At 36.1% G+C, this 13,355-nt stretch overlaps 2 protein-coding genes across 4 annotated transcripts; both read left to right on the top strand.

Annotated features, from left to right (window-relative positions):
* Positions 1 to 758: 758 nt before the first annotated feature.
* Positions 759 to 7,585, top strand: LOC100177827 (adenosine receptor A2b-like). 2 transcript variants are annotated; one of them, XM_002124464.4, is made up of 7 exons: positions 759 to 2,575; positions 4,230 to 4,421; positions 5,277 to 5,439; positions 5,557 to 5,742; positions 6,000 to 6,092; positions 6,438 to 6,609; positions 6,964 to 7,585. In XM_002124464.4, exons 1-7 carry the CDS (start codon positions 2,461 to 2,463, stop codon positions 7,375 to 7,377), a joined length of 1,335 nt encoding a protein of 444 aa, XP_002124500.3. In that variant the 5' UTR covers positions 759 to 2,460; the 3' UTR covers positions 7,378 to 7,585. The 2 variants fall into 2 exon arrangements, with proteins under 2 accessions (XP_002124500.3, XP_026692531.1); XM_026836730.1 differs by lacking the exon at positions 4,230 to 4,421 and having other exon boundaries at positions 2,482 to 2,575.
* Positions 7,586 to 7,860: 275 nt separating this feature from the next.
* On the top strand, positions 7,861 to 13,100 carry zf(c2h2)-17 (zinc finger protein). Of its 2 annotated transcripts, NM_001078392.1 has the most exon segments (10): positions 7,912 to 8,029; positions 8,283 to 8,353; positions 8,910 to 9,028; positions 9,303 to 9,538; positions 10,066 to 10,126; positions 10,517 to 10,714; positions 11,056 to 11,209; positions 11,577 to 11,694; positions 12,254 to 12,549; positions 12,683 to 13,009. In NM_001078392.1, coding segments are annotated over 9 exon segments (1,200 nt in total). In that variant the 5' UTR covers positions 7,912 to 7,948; the 3' UTR covers positions 12,416 to 12,549; positions 12,683 to 13,009.
* Positions 13,101 to 13,355: the final 255 nt, after the last annotated feature.

Here is a 13,355-nt window from a genome sequence, read left to right as displayed (position 1 = left end):
TTTAAAAAATATAAAACCGCATTCTCACGACTCCATAGGCCGTTGTTAATTGTTTAAAGCACTTTTGAATATTATGTGATAAAGGTGTTCCATCTTTCCCTATAGTATCATACATATGTGTATAAATACATTAACGCTGCTGTTGGTTTGACTTTGTTAATAAATTAAAACTAAAACGCATCGTTCGCTTTGGTTTCCATTACCCTGAGTGATGCATTGATTTACGCGAACCTAATTAAATCAAACCAAGTAAAATCAAGTTTACTAAACCGCAACTCGGAGCTACCATAAGGTAAAAGTGAAACTTTCCACTATGCAGGCAATAATCGAGGTGTGTGAGCGGTTACAATGCTTAACTTTATAGCTTTGGAGTTTTTTTAGGGTTAGAGCGATTACATTTTACATGAAAAGGGTTAAAATATTTTGCGTTTTGTAATTCGAGCAATTCGTTATATATAAAAAAAAGTTTCGGTTTATATAAAATAACGTTTTTCATCTCTATATAATAACCGTTATTTTTTTCTAACTTTTCGTTTGCATTTCGGCACGATCTCATTAAGATTTTGAGCTTCCTATGCGAGACTAAACGAAAAATATTTTTTAGATCATGCCTTGCAGTAGAAATAAAGGCATTTATTAATAGTATTGCGGGGTAAGATGGGATCCCGTTAGCGCCAAATAATTGTATTAACATTAATTAAATTAAACCAACAAAGCTCCTTTAGAGTCGTGATGATGTGGTTATATAACTTTTTAAATATTCTTTGTTTACTACCAAATGGGACGATAAATGAGAATAAAAGGATGTCCCATCTTACCCCACCCTTCTATATTTCAAACACAAGTAAAATTTTGTCTAGAAGCCAGGCTTCTTAAGCGGTGAAGTTTGGGTTTGATGAAGACATGGATTTTAATCGACCAATTTCAATTATAGGATGCTAATAATCTCTGTTGATTCATTTACTTTGCCAGCCCGCTAGGATCGATTTTGAATAAGTTGTAGCCACCTTTTGTGTGGGTGACTCGGTCGATTCATTATTTATTTAAAAACGGAGGTTGTTGGGTCAGCGTGTGGCGGGAAATTAGCATCAGCAGCGTGTAAGTTTTAACTGAAAATACCGGAATTTAAATAACTTATACTCAGAATGAAAGCATTTTTTATTCTGAATAGGTTATAGTTTCTATACAGCGTAGCATGGCACTCGGGGTTTAAACCAGAGTTCTTTGTAGCTTAATTAATATAAATAAATATGTTTATCATTACAACCACTTTGTTGTGTGGTAATAGCAAGCATATATAAGGAGATGGTAAAATAAGGAGACATGTTTTTTTTTCTTTTATTCCATTTAGTTGTAAACATTTTTTTACAGAGTTGTGAAACCGTAACACTTAAAGAACGTTGTTATTTGTAAACACGCGATCGAAAAAATAGTTTTTATTTGCTAACGGTATCCATCTTACCCAGGGTACTTTATATAGAGGATGGGAAAGACGGGGCACCTATAGCATATAACGTTCAAATATACTGATCGTATTTATAAACAATTAACAACGATCTATGGGAGTCGTGAGAGGATACAATTTTATAATTCTTTGAGTGTTCTTTGTTTGTTACCAAATGGGACGAGAGAATAAAAACGAAAAGGTGTCCCATCTTCCCCCACCCTAATGTATATCTGTCACGAATTTTCATCGAGAGGTTGTTGGATTATTTTCTATCGTTTCCGCTACGTTGTAATGTTTATGATGTGAAATTAATTTAAATTTAAACCATTAAATTCCCCATTAGCGTGGTCCCTCGCATTGATTTGCAACGAAACATTCGATTTGGTGGTTTTGCTTTTGCAATATTTGCGCCTAATTGACAGTTTTACCGATTTTATTGAGGTATTTGTTATAATTGTATACGAACCCATGCCAATTGTTTGCCACACACTCCTGGCGGCGACTGTGGGCCTTTTTAATTATCAATTCCACAATTAATTAGTCGGTTCGGTAACTAAATTGTGTGTCGCACCTTGACCGTATAATAAACACCTGTATAAGAACGAGGGCGCTAATTAAAACAACATTCTTGTTTTTTTCGTTTAAGGAATCGGAGACTAATCTATACGGTCGTGTGCTTAGACCGATATTTCATTAGTTGCCGGTCCTGTGGGGATTGCGTTTATTAAGTCAACGATAAATCATTTAGCCGATTTTTTTTTCAATACCGAAAGTTAATCAGTATCTTATATTAACAGAGGAGAGACGTTCAACTGTTTTGTTACATAATTAAGTGTATCGACAATCGACTACCGTGATATAACTACTTTAAACATAAAAGGAAATTTCTAATCTATCCGAGAAATTATTCCTCAGCGCAAGGGATCTCTTCATTTGTGTTTGATCAATTCGCAGCGGCGTGAGGATCAATCCTACTTAGGCAAAATCATCTTCCCTGTTTGGTTATTAGATAAATGGAGATGGCTTATACCCCAACGAGTAGTTTTTCACCGCAAGAAACAGAATGCGTTAACCAGTTGGAGGACTACCACGTTTGCATCATGTCGTCTTGCTTTAACAACTCAACAAGTAAGATGGTTAAATATTAATTCCTAGCTTTAATTAAATACGGTAATCATCAACTAAATGTAAATGTATTTTTAATTGTAAGCGTGTTTAAACAACTTTTTGTCACTATATCCTGTATTTTTGTTTTATTTGTTCTTCAATCTTCCATACCGTAATATAAGAGACAAAATATGTTACTTTATTCATCAGTTGGTATAACACGCTAAAGGTAAAAACAGAAGTACAGGAGTTGTAAAAAGGCATGACCGTTACACCAGACAATGTATTATACCCATCGCTATATAGGCAGTAATACATAGAGTAATTTTAAGCGACATCAATAACCGATTGAAATAACTTGCGTTTTTATGTTAAAGCTTCAGATTAAATGGTTAATGTTTCCGCATAACGTACAGAAAGGTGGGGTAACGCAGGAAACCTTTAGCACATAATATCCAAGTATCCTGATCGTGTTTTAAACAATGCACAACATCATATAGGAGTCGTCAGATGAAATAATAAATTTCAAGTGACAAATAAAAGTAGTTATAATTTATTACCAAAATCGATTTAAAGGTAAAAACGTTTTATATATTCAAATATATTTTAACTTTGCCAATTCTATTTTCAAACTATAGTTTATTTTTAATAAAATATAGTTTTAAATATTATTAAGTTGAATTGTAAATTATTCATAGCGGAATAATTGCTTTTAACTTGGCCGATCGTGTATATGCTAACCGCAAAACAGAACCAATATCAATTGCTCTTGAATGTAAAGTACAATGTATAAGGGGGGGACAGGACAACTTTATCAAATATTATAGAAATATCTCGCTCGTGTTTTAAACAATTAAAAACGATTTACGGAAGTCGTGAGAATACGGTTTTATAATTCTTTGAATGCCCTTTGTTTACTACGCAAGGGACGCGAAAATAGAATGAATAGTTGTCCCATTTTCCCCTACCCTACCAGTTGTGAATGTGAACCTTCATGCATTCATAATGTGCAGAAAAGTAATTTAATAAATCTGTAACGATTTTTCTTTATAGACGCGCCCTATGGTCCACCTACCATCACATTTAATTAAAGGACTGTTTTCTCTTTTACGTTTATGCACATTCAACTTGGTAAAGATTTTGTAATATGTGTGTGTGTATGTTAAATGCTTTATTTTTGAAATTTTAGAAAATTAGTGTTATTTTATTTAAGTGGAAATTTGATAGAGTTTTTACATTTAAAAAAAGCTTCAATTTTAAACTTTGCCCATCGATCTCTATTATATCGTCTGATTTTGTAGTAAATAAAAATGATTAACAGAATAATATACCCTCATTCTCATAACTCTAACATAGCGTTGTTAATAGTTAAAATTCGCTTGGGAAATGAAGGATATTTTATGTACCAACGGTATCCATCTTAACGGTTTAAACACGGTCAGGATATTTGGATAATATGCACTAAAGGTGTCCCATCTTCCCCCAACCCACTATATATTTACTTTTATTGTAACGCTCGCGGGTTAGTTTTATCAAGATGAAATCGAATAAATTTAAACCAAAATAAATTGGTTAATTTTTGTGCCCATATTTATAACGCTGTATGGCCGGGCAATACTTATAAACATTAAGTTCGAGAAAATGCGTCACTTTTCTCGTGTTATTGACTTTCCAGACTCGATTGATGAGATTACAATCACCTGTTATGACGTAGGCGTGGCCATACTTCTACTTTTATTTGGGATTCTGGCCGCATCGATCTGTGTTGGCAACATTGTTATTATTTATGTACTGACTGCATCCAAAGCCACGAAGAAACCACAAGGGCTTGTGAAATGTTCGCTTGCCGTGGCTGACTTTATACAAGGTATACACGAGAGTAGCAGTACCGCGGGGTAAGATGGGACATCTTTGGCACATTAGTATCCAAATATCCTGATCTAGTTTTAAACAATTAACAACGGCCTACGGGAGACGTGGGAATACATTTTTATAATTCTTTAAATGTTCATTGTTTATTACCAAATGGGACAAGCAAATAGAATGAAGTGTTGTCCCATATTTCCCCACCCTACTATATTATATGCTATACGGGTGCGGTCTTACGGCGGGACCCGGTTTGTGCCAGAGTTGGCATATTTCCACAACATTGTACATGTACATTTCAAATATAAGGGTTATATATGTCCTACAGCGCGTTGCACTATATACCCCCACGACTCTAGGAGCGTTCTTAATTGTTAAAAACAAGATTAGGAAATATAGGAAGTCATGTGCTAACGTTATCCATCTTACCCCACACTACTAATCAGTTTGTGACGAAGATAATTTGAATTATATGCTCCTGTTACGTCACAGTCGGCTGCTGTTGACGTTGTTTGATTGATGGGTCCCTTAATGCTATCAGCACTGTTTGGTATTTGCTCCATTACTATAAGCCACCATCGTACAAATCAAAATCCCTTTGGTGCACATAAGGACTAGAAAGGTATTTCAACAATGGCTTGCTGCTAATTTCACATAGAAACGTAAACGAGTGGAGCAAAAACGACTAATGTTTGGAGAAAATATAAAAACTTTATTTGCTCTGAAATTTAATGATAGAAACTATTTGTTTTGTTTTTTTTAAAAAAGCTAATAAACAAGGTTTACGAATAAATATTTCTATTTAAATTTAATTTCAGATTATTTTCAACATTTTGCAAAATATTTTATTTCCCAGGTGCCGTCGCTGTCCCGATATCTGCGTACACATACGTCTACTTTTACTTTGTGCCAGCGAAGTTAAGCGCAAGTGAACTAAAACTGGCCGGCTTGGGTTTCTTGGAGCTTTATCGTGCTTATATATTTTGCTTCATTCTATCCAACTCACTAAGTCTGATCAGGTAATATTGATCTGCAAGGGTTCGATCGTATAAGACTAAGCACCTGTGTTTTTGTGGCTTTACCGCGTCGATTATCAAATTACAGCATCTATTTATAGTGCTAATGCCTTTCCTCAGTTTGATAATTCTGAGTCTGGATCGATTTCTTGCCATTTGTTTTCCTTTACGTTATCACACTGGTGGGATGATGACGCCCCGTCGAGTTTGTGTGACAGTACTTGCAGCTTGGGTGATTTGTTTAGCACTATCCGTCTTTTTTGAGGAAGTTCTTTTCGGTGCGTTCCGTGACAGCATGCCACACTGGTGAGATCCATATTTTCAATCACAAAAGATCTTTAACCTAATTAGCGCGCCTGCCTGTGCTTTGTGTACGAGGTGTATGTAACAGAACACTCTTAATAACAGTTGTGTTTCGCTGTCCCGTTACACGACGATAAATAAGTTACAAATGTAGTATAACCCGTACGCTGACACATATAAAACAGAACACCCGTGTTATAAGGACTGTTGTTGCTCGGCACGCGAGAATAAATAAGTTACATTCATTTATTACATCCAAGGTACACGGAGAAATTCACGCGCGCTTTTGCCGGTATATTTGGAGCCCTATACACGGTAACTGTGATTCTGCTCTTCATCACTGTCCGTAACAGGTTCGTGAAATATAAGTTTATTAACCTAAAACGATTTAGCTTTTGTGGAACTTATATTGAACAGATTTGGGACAGAAATAATTTTAATTACTTGTTTATACTCGCAATGAGCATAAACAACAATTAATTCCCCGTAATTTAAATATTCAATTGATAACAGACCAACAAAAGTTCTGTGAAACCTGCATGGACGAGATCCTACAGTAATGACATGCCATGAGACCTGAGATTTAGGCCAGATTTGGCTATCTACCCAATTTAATACTATACAAAAACATATGCTGAAGTGTGCAGTAAAATGGTTACACGTTCCTATATATTTAATTTCACTTATTTTTGTTTCAGTATCATTACCATCAGATCAATGCAGCATCTTAACGCTAGCGTGTCGGCGAATCGCGCTGGAGTCGCTCCATCAAATAAGGGTCAGACACTTTCTGTTAACGCAGCGAAAACAGTGGCGCTCATGGTTGTCACATTTACCATATCAGTTCTACCGTATTCAATTTACAAATTGGTGAGTGATGCCAAACTTAATCTTGTTATGGAACACACCGCGTTTCTAATAAACCGTGTGACAAGCTTATCGAATCGATAGGTCAAAGTGACATGTACTGTTCGCATGTACCCGCACTAATAAAGTTAGTGTGCAGAATCTGTCGTTAAACTAAATTCCTCGGCATGCATTGAAAATCTTCTGGAACGAAAAGATTAACATGAATTTCATTTGAACCAACATAAACAATTAACAACGGTCTATGGGAGTCGTGAAGTTACGGAAATGAATGAAAAGGAGTACCATCTTATTTTTCCAATCTACTATATATATATACCATAGTCCTGAAATATTAAAGACGTATTGTATCTGCAGCTCAAACTTAACGAGAATTGGTGGACAGAGTTGGTGTTCGAATACTTGCTCTACACCAACAGTTTGTGGAACATATTTATCTACAGCTTTCGCTGTACCGAGTTCAAAACGTCTTTGTACCGTTTGAGGTTCACCCGGAAAATAATGAATGTTTTTTGTCGGAGTAAGCTGAGAGATTGGGATGAACGCACGCAGAATAATCAACGCCTACGAAGCTGTGTAACTGAAATGTCGGTACGGTCGTCAGCAATGACTGTGAGACGGGAGACACGAGCGGAAACTGGATTCGGCTCGCCTACACCATGTCTTAAAGCTTCCCCCATGGACACACTATTTGAAGAGAAAGAAGACGATTTGAGCCAAAATGAACTGCACGGTTTTATTCGCCCAGACAGCACAGAAAATGCTATGTAATGTGCAGCACATTTAAAAATGAGTTGTTGATGACTTTTTAATTGGGATTGTTCGAATCAACTATTTTACGATTCGAAACTATATAAGTATTTACTACCAGTTCAATTAACTAACATACCCGCACTGTTACTTTCTGCCTATTTTCGAAGAGCTGCAGCCACAATGCGCTTTAATTGTCTTTCTGTAAATACAGTCTTTTATGAATGAATGTAACTTTTTTTTTCTCGCGTGGAGACAACGACAGTCCTTAACACGGGTATTCTGTTTCACACACTTTAAGCCCGTCTACGAGTTACCACGTGTGTAATTGGGTGGGTATCGTTTATGCAAAGAGATTAGAACCAATGAGTGGTTTTAATCTCAATGAGTGGTTTAATTGGTTTTAATCTCTTTGGTTTATGTACCCAAGGATAAATAGATAAACGCAATTTCTATTGAAAAATGCGAGTAACGTATTTGGGGAATCCCAATTTCCCAATACTTTCAAGTTTTTGTTATTTTTGCATAGTTTGTTGTTCTGGCAGTTGTTGTTGACAAAAACATAACATTGTACGTTTAACTGTAAGTAGACATGTCGGGAAACGATGGGTTCTATAAAGAAGCGTTGGAACATTGTCGCACGTTCAATAGTCGGCTGATGACAGAACGAAGGGTACTAGTTATAAGATGATTTTGAAATGATATAAATTTATGTTGATTGTCTTCAAACAGTGCAGTAGTAATGTCAAACGTAAAATCCAACTTGAGCTATGTTAAAAATTCTATATCATACTTAAAAACCTAAATGAAAGTTAAGTTTACACTGCCATTTAAGTTTGCCCTGTAGCACTCTGTACAAAATCACATATTATACTTTTCATAAAACAAGTATTTCTATAAGTTAATATTCATTAAATGATATCCAGGTTCGATTGCCTTACCTAGATTCCCAAACAAGAGTCGCACAAAGTGATTGCTGCCTTTGGTTCAAAAGAAGGTAAAGTTTTATCGAATATTGCCAAACGCAGGTTTGCTCAATACGTCTAAAGTAGTCTTGTTAAAATTGTGCACATTTAAAAATGAGACCTATACACATCGTGCTGGAAATGTCTCAAAAAATGTAGGCCTCACTTTTTAAATGAGCACATTTTTACTTGTACTGGGAATATTTCAATTAGAAGCTAAAATTGTTGTTGTTGCCTACTTTTATGTCTCTTGTTTTTGTTTAAAATATTAAACAAGGATTTTTGTCAGCACATTAATAATGTCACCCCATGCACCCTAACATTACTCACATGGCCTATAGTTTGAATGAATGTAACTTACTTTATCCTCGCGTGGCGGGAAAACGACAGTCGTCGTTTTCCCCATATCCTGTGATTTAGGCCATATCCTGTGATTTTTTTTTTGCGTGGCGGGAAAACGACAGTCGTTTTCCCCATATCCTGTGGTTTAGGCCTCAGCCGACCATTATCACAGCATTGTCCGCATATATATACAGAATTCGACAAGTAGTAAAAAATGTAATCAATCATTTATGAATAACATCCCAGACATCGTGGACCTGGTTTAAAACCAAACCAAGTATATTGCTACCCCAGCAAAAGATGGAAGAAACGACCCCGTTTCACCCCGCTGGTGGACCCCTCGTATGAAGCAATGGCTGCTGCAAGTAGGAAACATAAAAAATAAAGTATTGTTGGTAACATAATTATTAATTATATACAATTTTGTTAGTGTAGCTAGTTATAACAGATTTAGTTTTATTTTAATTTGGTGCATTTTTTATGTTGTTAAATAGCGTGATTCTGTTTAATTTGCCATCTAGTGAAAAATAGTTTTTATTGAAACAACGTTGCTGCCCTTCAGCAAGACATTATCAAGCTGATAAATCAATAATAATAACCAAAAATTCTTGTACCATTAACAAAATAAACATTTTTCAGACGATTACAAAAGTATGCTGAGATCCTCTGATGTCCCTCATCATCTGATCAATGAAAACTCGAACGATTCAAGCAGCATGAACACGATAACTTCTGCGATGATCGACGCCGACAACGAAATGCTCGATAACGTTTCAAACAACGAGGATAACGGGGCTATCGACGAGGACGAAGATTTCGAAGATTTTGAAAACGGGAAGTCAAAGAAAAAGGGAAGGAAAAGTCAATTTAAGGCGGTGGGTTAAGTGTGGTGTTGGTTGTTTATTATGACTTGCTTTGGTATGCACCAGACACCTCATGCTTACCATCGAGTTATATCATGGGTGACTTCTTATACACCAGACATACATGGTGTATTCATACACCTCATGCTTGCTGTCGAGTTATAACATGGGTGTCTTCTTATACACCAGACATACATGATGTATTCGTACACCTCATGCTCACTGTCGAGTTATAACATGGGTGTCTTCTTATACACCAGACATACATGATGTATTCGTACACCTCATGCTCACTGTCGAGTTATATCATGGGTGACTTCTTATACACCAGACATACATGATGTATTCGTACACCTCATGCTCACTGTCGAGTTATAACATGGGTGTCTTCTTATACACCAAACACACATTGTGTATTCATACACCTCATGTTCACTGTGGAGTTATAACATGGGTGTCTTCTTATACACCAGACATTTATATTTATTATTTATATAGTTATTTATCAATTACTAAAACCACATCAACAAATATTCCAGGCCACAAGATCTGGTAGAAAGAGCGACGTCACTACTGATGATAAATATCATACATGTGATTGTAAGTATATTGATCGTGCGGTTTACTTGGATAACTGTGGTAATTGTACAGGTAATACATGCAAACAACTCCTGGATTTCGCAAACTTTTATCAAAACAAAATATACAGCCCACTGAAGGTCATTTTTGTTATTTAGGTTACTTTATGTATTATTTTCTACCTTAAACAATAGTTTTAAAATTACAAAATAATTGTGATATTTACATGCACTCCTAATGTTATTTATAAATTTGTTTTATGCTTGTCTATTATTTAATACCTCAAACAATATTCATCCATTTAAAGTTTGCCTAACAGCATGATGAAAGCTGTTTAGGCTTAAAAACCATATGATTTCACCCATGCTTAAAAGATATGCCTGACATGTTACCCTGCATTTTGTGTTCTAGACTGTGGAAAGAAATACAAGAACAAGACTGGGTTAAACTACCACGTCCAGCATGTGCATCAAGATGAACTCGATGCAGATGAGGAATATACTCCAAGTGGAAGACACTCACCATCCTCCATTATGTCCGATGATCATCATTCAACCTCATCAAGAACTTCTGCCATCGCTGCTCAGAAAGCTGTGGCAGCAGCAGTTGGTATGAAGTATTTTATAAAAATTTGGAAAAAAATTATTATTGCGGGTTAAAGACAGTCAGTATAACATGGCCCATGGGTTTTCTGTTTTATGCACTTGGTGTTTAAAGTTTACCACAAAGCGACAAAAGTTACATTTGTGATAACTCATGTGGGCATTGTGTGTATGAAAAAAACCATGAACGACTATCATTGCCGTGCCACACAAGGGTAAATAAGTTTCAATCACCCACTAAGCTACATACAAGGTAACTCCAAGACGCGCACAAACTGAACAACCATGTTACCTTGCCCCTAAGGATAAATAAGTTCCATCCATTGGTTCATTGATTAACATTCACAGCTGATATAAGTGAGGTTGAAATCATCGAACCACGACCAAAACGTAAACGACAAACTCAGTCGAACAATTATTGCGATTTCTGTCTCGGAGATGCAGATGAGAATAAAAAGACGGGAGAATCTGAGGAGTTGGTTTCGTGTTCTGATTGTGGGAGGTTGGTGGTCCTACATTGTGTTATATATGTATATGCTTGTTATTTATCAAAATCTGTGGTGACTTTGTTAAAATGCTATACCCATAGTACATAAAAACCTTATTGATAAATGTGGTGTACTGGTGTAGCAATATAATTTAGCTCTGCTTGTTTGTAAATCTGGGGTTACATTGTTAAAATACAGTTACACTCATAGTTGTCTAACATAGGAAACCCATTGATTAATGTGGTGAATGCAATATACAACCCCTGGGATTTTAGAAAATCCATGCCACTGCATTCTCTTTTTTGCATGATCTTGCTTCTAACTTATCGCTACCTCTTATGTAAGGCTACCTGGAATATTCTAACCATGTTTTGTACACAGATCTGGCCATCCTACGTGTTTACAGTTCACTGATATAATGACAATGAATGTAAAGAAATACAGCTGGCAATGCATTGAATGCAAGTCATGTCATGTGTGTGGAACATCTGATAACGATGTAAGTGTGAATGTTGTGTTAATTCTGCTACCAGGCATAATGTAAATAATCTTTTAACGGCTTATCTTTGAAAACATAGTATATTTCTGACGTTTTATCTGCCATAGGTATTGTATAATGTAAATAATCTCTTAGCGGCTCATCTGGTATAAAAACGAAGTGTATTTCCAATGTTTCCTCTGTCATCCAGCTAGACTTTAATGAAGTTTTGTGTTTTTCTGGTAGATTAAGTAAATGTAATAGTTGACTTTATAAGAGGGGTCTTTGTTTAAGAAGTATATTAAGTTTGAAACCAATGAACAAAACAATTCTGTGGTTTGAACTGTGGCACAGACACAGAGTGTTTAGACATGCCGCCTCTAGTCTACAGGTGTATGTGTCATTGTGGGTAAATAGATACATTCGTTATGTGATTTGCACCAAATTATAGAATTAAATACATGGTCTGCTGCATAACCAAAGAAAAAATATGTGATGTCCATAGAACCAGTGTGGCTATGCATAAATAGGATCCTCACTGCCTAATCAAGATACAAATAAAGTGTTCGTATATCTTCAGGAGCAGTTATTGTTCTGTGATGACTGCGATAGAGGATACCACATGTATTGCCTTCAACCCCGAATGGAAAATCCTCCAGAGGGAAGCTGGATTTGTAATCTTTGTGAAAACGATAGAAAAGAACGAGAAAAACTGGCAAGTCATGGGACACTAAGTTTGTGAGTTAGCGGCTCATTTACATTGTTTGTTGCTGAGGAAATGACATCACTGCCTGTTATACCAACCATGGGCAGATATCTTTTGTAAAATCAGATGTTTAGGCCAAAACACGCATGTTATTATTTTAAATTGATGCAGTATCCCCAGTTTCCTCCTTAAGGTGGCTGTACACAGTATCCGGCATGAGAAGTCGTATGCAAACCCATTACCGAGTTCCGCATGCGGCAGCGAAATCCGGGCAAAACAGACAAGACGAATTCTGGATACTGTGTACAGCCACCTTTACTATGTGGTCCATGAGCTACTCCAACGCATATCCATATTAGGGGCCCATGATACCCACATAATATTAAGTGGTAAGCAGTTCAAATGGTCCAAGATAGCAAGTTACCAATCCCTATTCCACTTTTCCATAAACTAATGGAATTATAAGGTGATTAGTTGCACACTTGTAAAAATTTAATCAAACATATTGCTGAAAAGTTTTGCCACCAAGATTGCAATCATATTATTATAAAAATGCTATGTAACTACAGACAACAGTCACAGATACTACATGGACCATTCTGTTTGTAAATAAAACATTTTTTTCCAAAAGTCTCTTTTTTTGCATTTGTTGTGTTATAAGCAGTATATTAAAGCTTTGGGATAAAATGCTATATTTGAATATATAGCCCACACCCTTCTGTATATATCGTTTGTTTTATTGGGATTCAGTTATTGTCTATAACTGTAAGGTATTCTGGTCTCTGGATGACATTAAAGCTGAGGTGAGCAATTTAGGTTCCTAACTAACAAGTATCCATTATGATTAAAGCCCTTGTTGCCTACCTTTGGGGAAGCGACAGGCTTCAACATCTGGTGAGGTTCATGTGTTAGCACCCTGGGTGTTAGGCCAACTCAATCTCAGCTCCCAAGGTATGTCATGCTGCAGGACCTTACC

Source organism: Ciona intestinalis, chromosome 11 (assembly GCF_000224145.3).
Source record: "Ciona intestinalis chromosome 11, KH, whole genome shotgun sequence".
NCBI lineage: Eukaryota > Metazoa > Chordata > Ascidiacea > Phlebobranchia > Cionidae > Ciona > Ciona intestinalis.
Note: the sequence above shows the minus strand (reverse complement) of the source record. Positions and strands in the feature narration are given on the sequence as shown.

What these genes read in the sequence shown, in the direction of transcription:
- LOC100177827 (XM_002124464.4), top strand. Translation starts at nt 2,461, where the DNA reads ATGGAGATGGCTTATACCCCAACGAGTAGTTTTTCACCGCAAGAAACA. An exon ending in TTGCTTTAACAACTCAACAA is followed by an intron (nt 2,576 to 4,229) that starts GTAAGATGGTTA and finishes TTGACTTTCCAG; the next exon opens with ACTCGATTGATGAGATTACA. An exon ending in CGTGACAGCATGCCACACTG is followed by an intron (nt 5,743 to 5,999) that starts GTGAGATCCATA and finishes ATTACATCCAAG; the next exon opens with GTACACGGAGAAATTCACGC.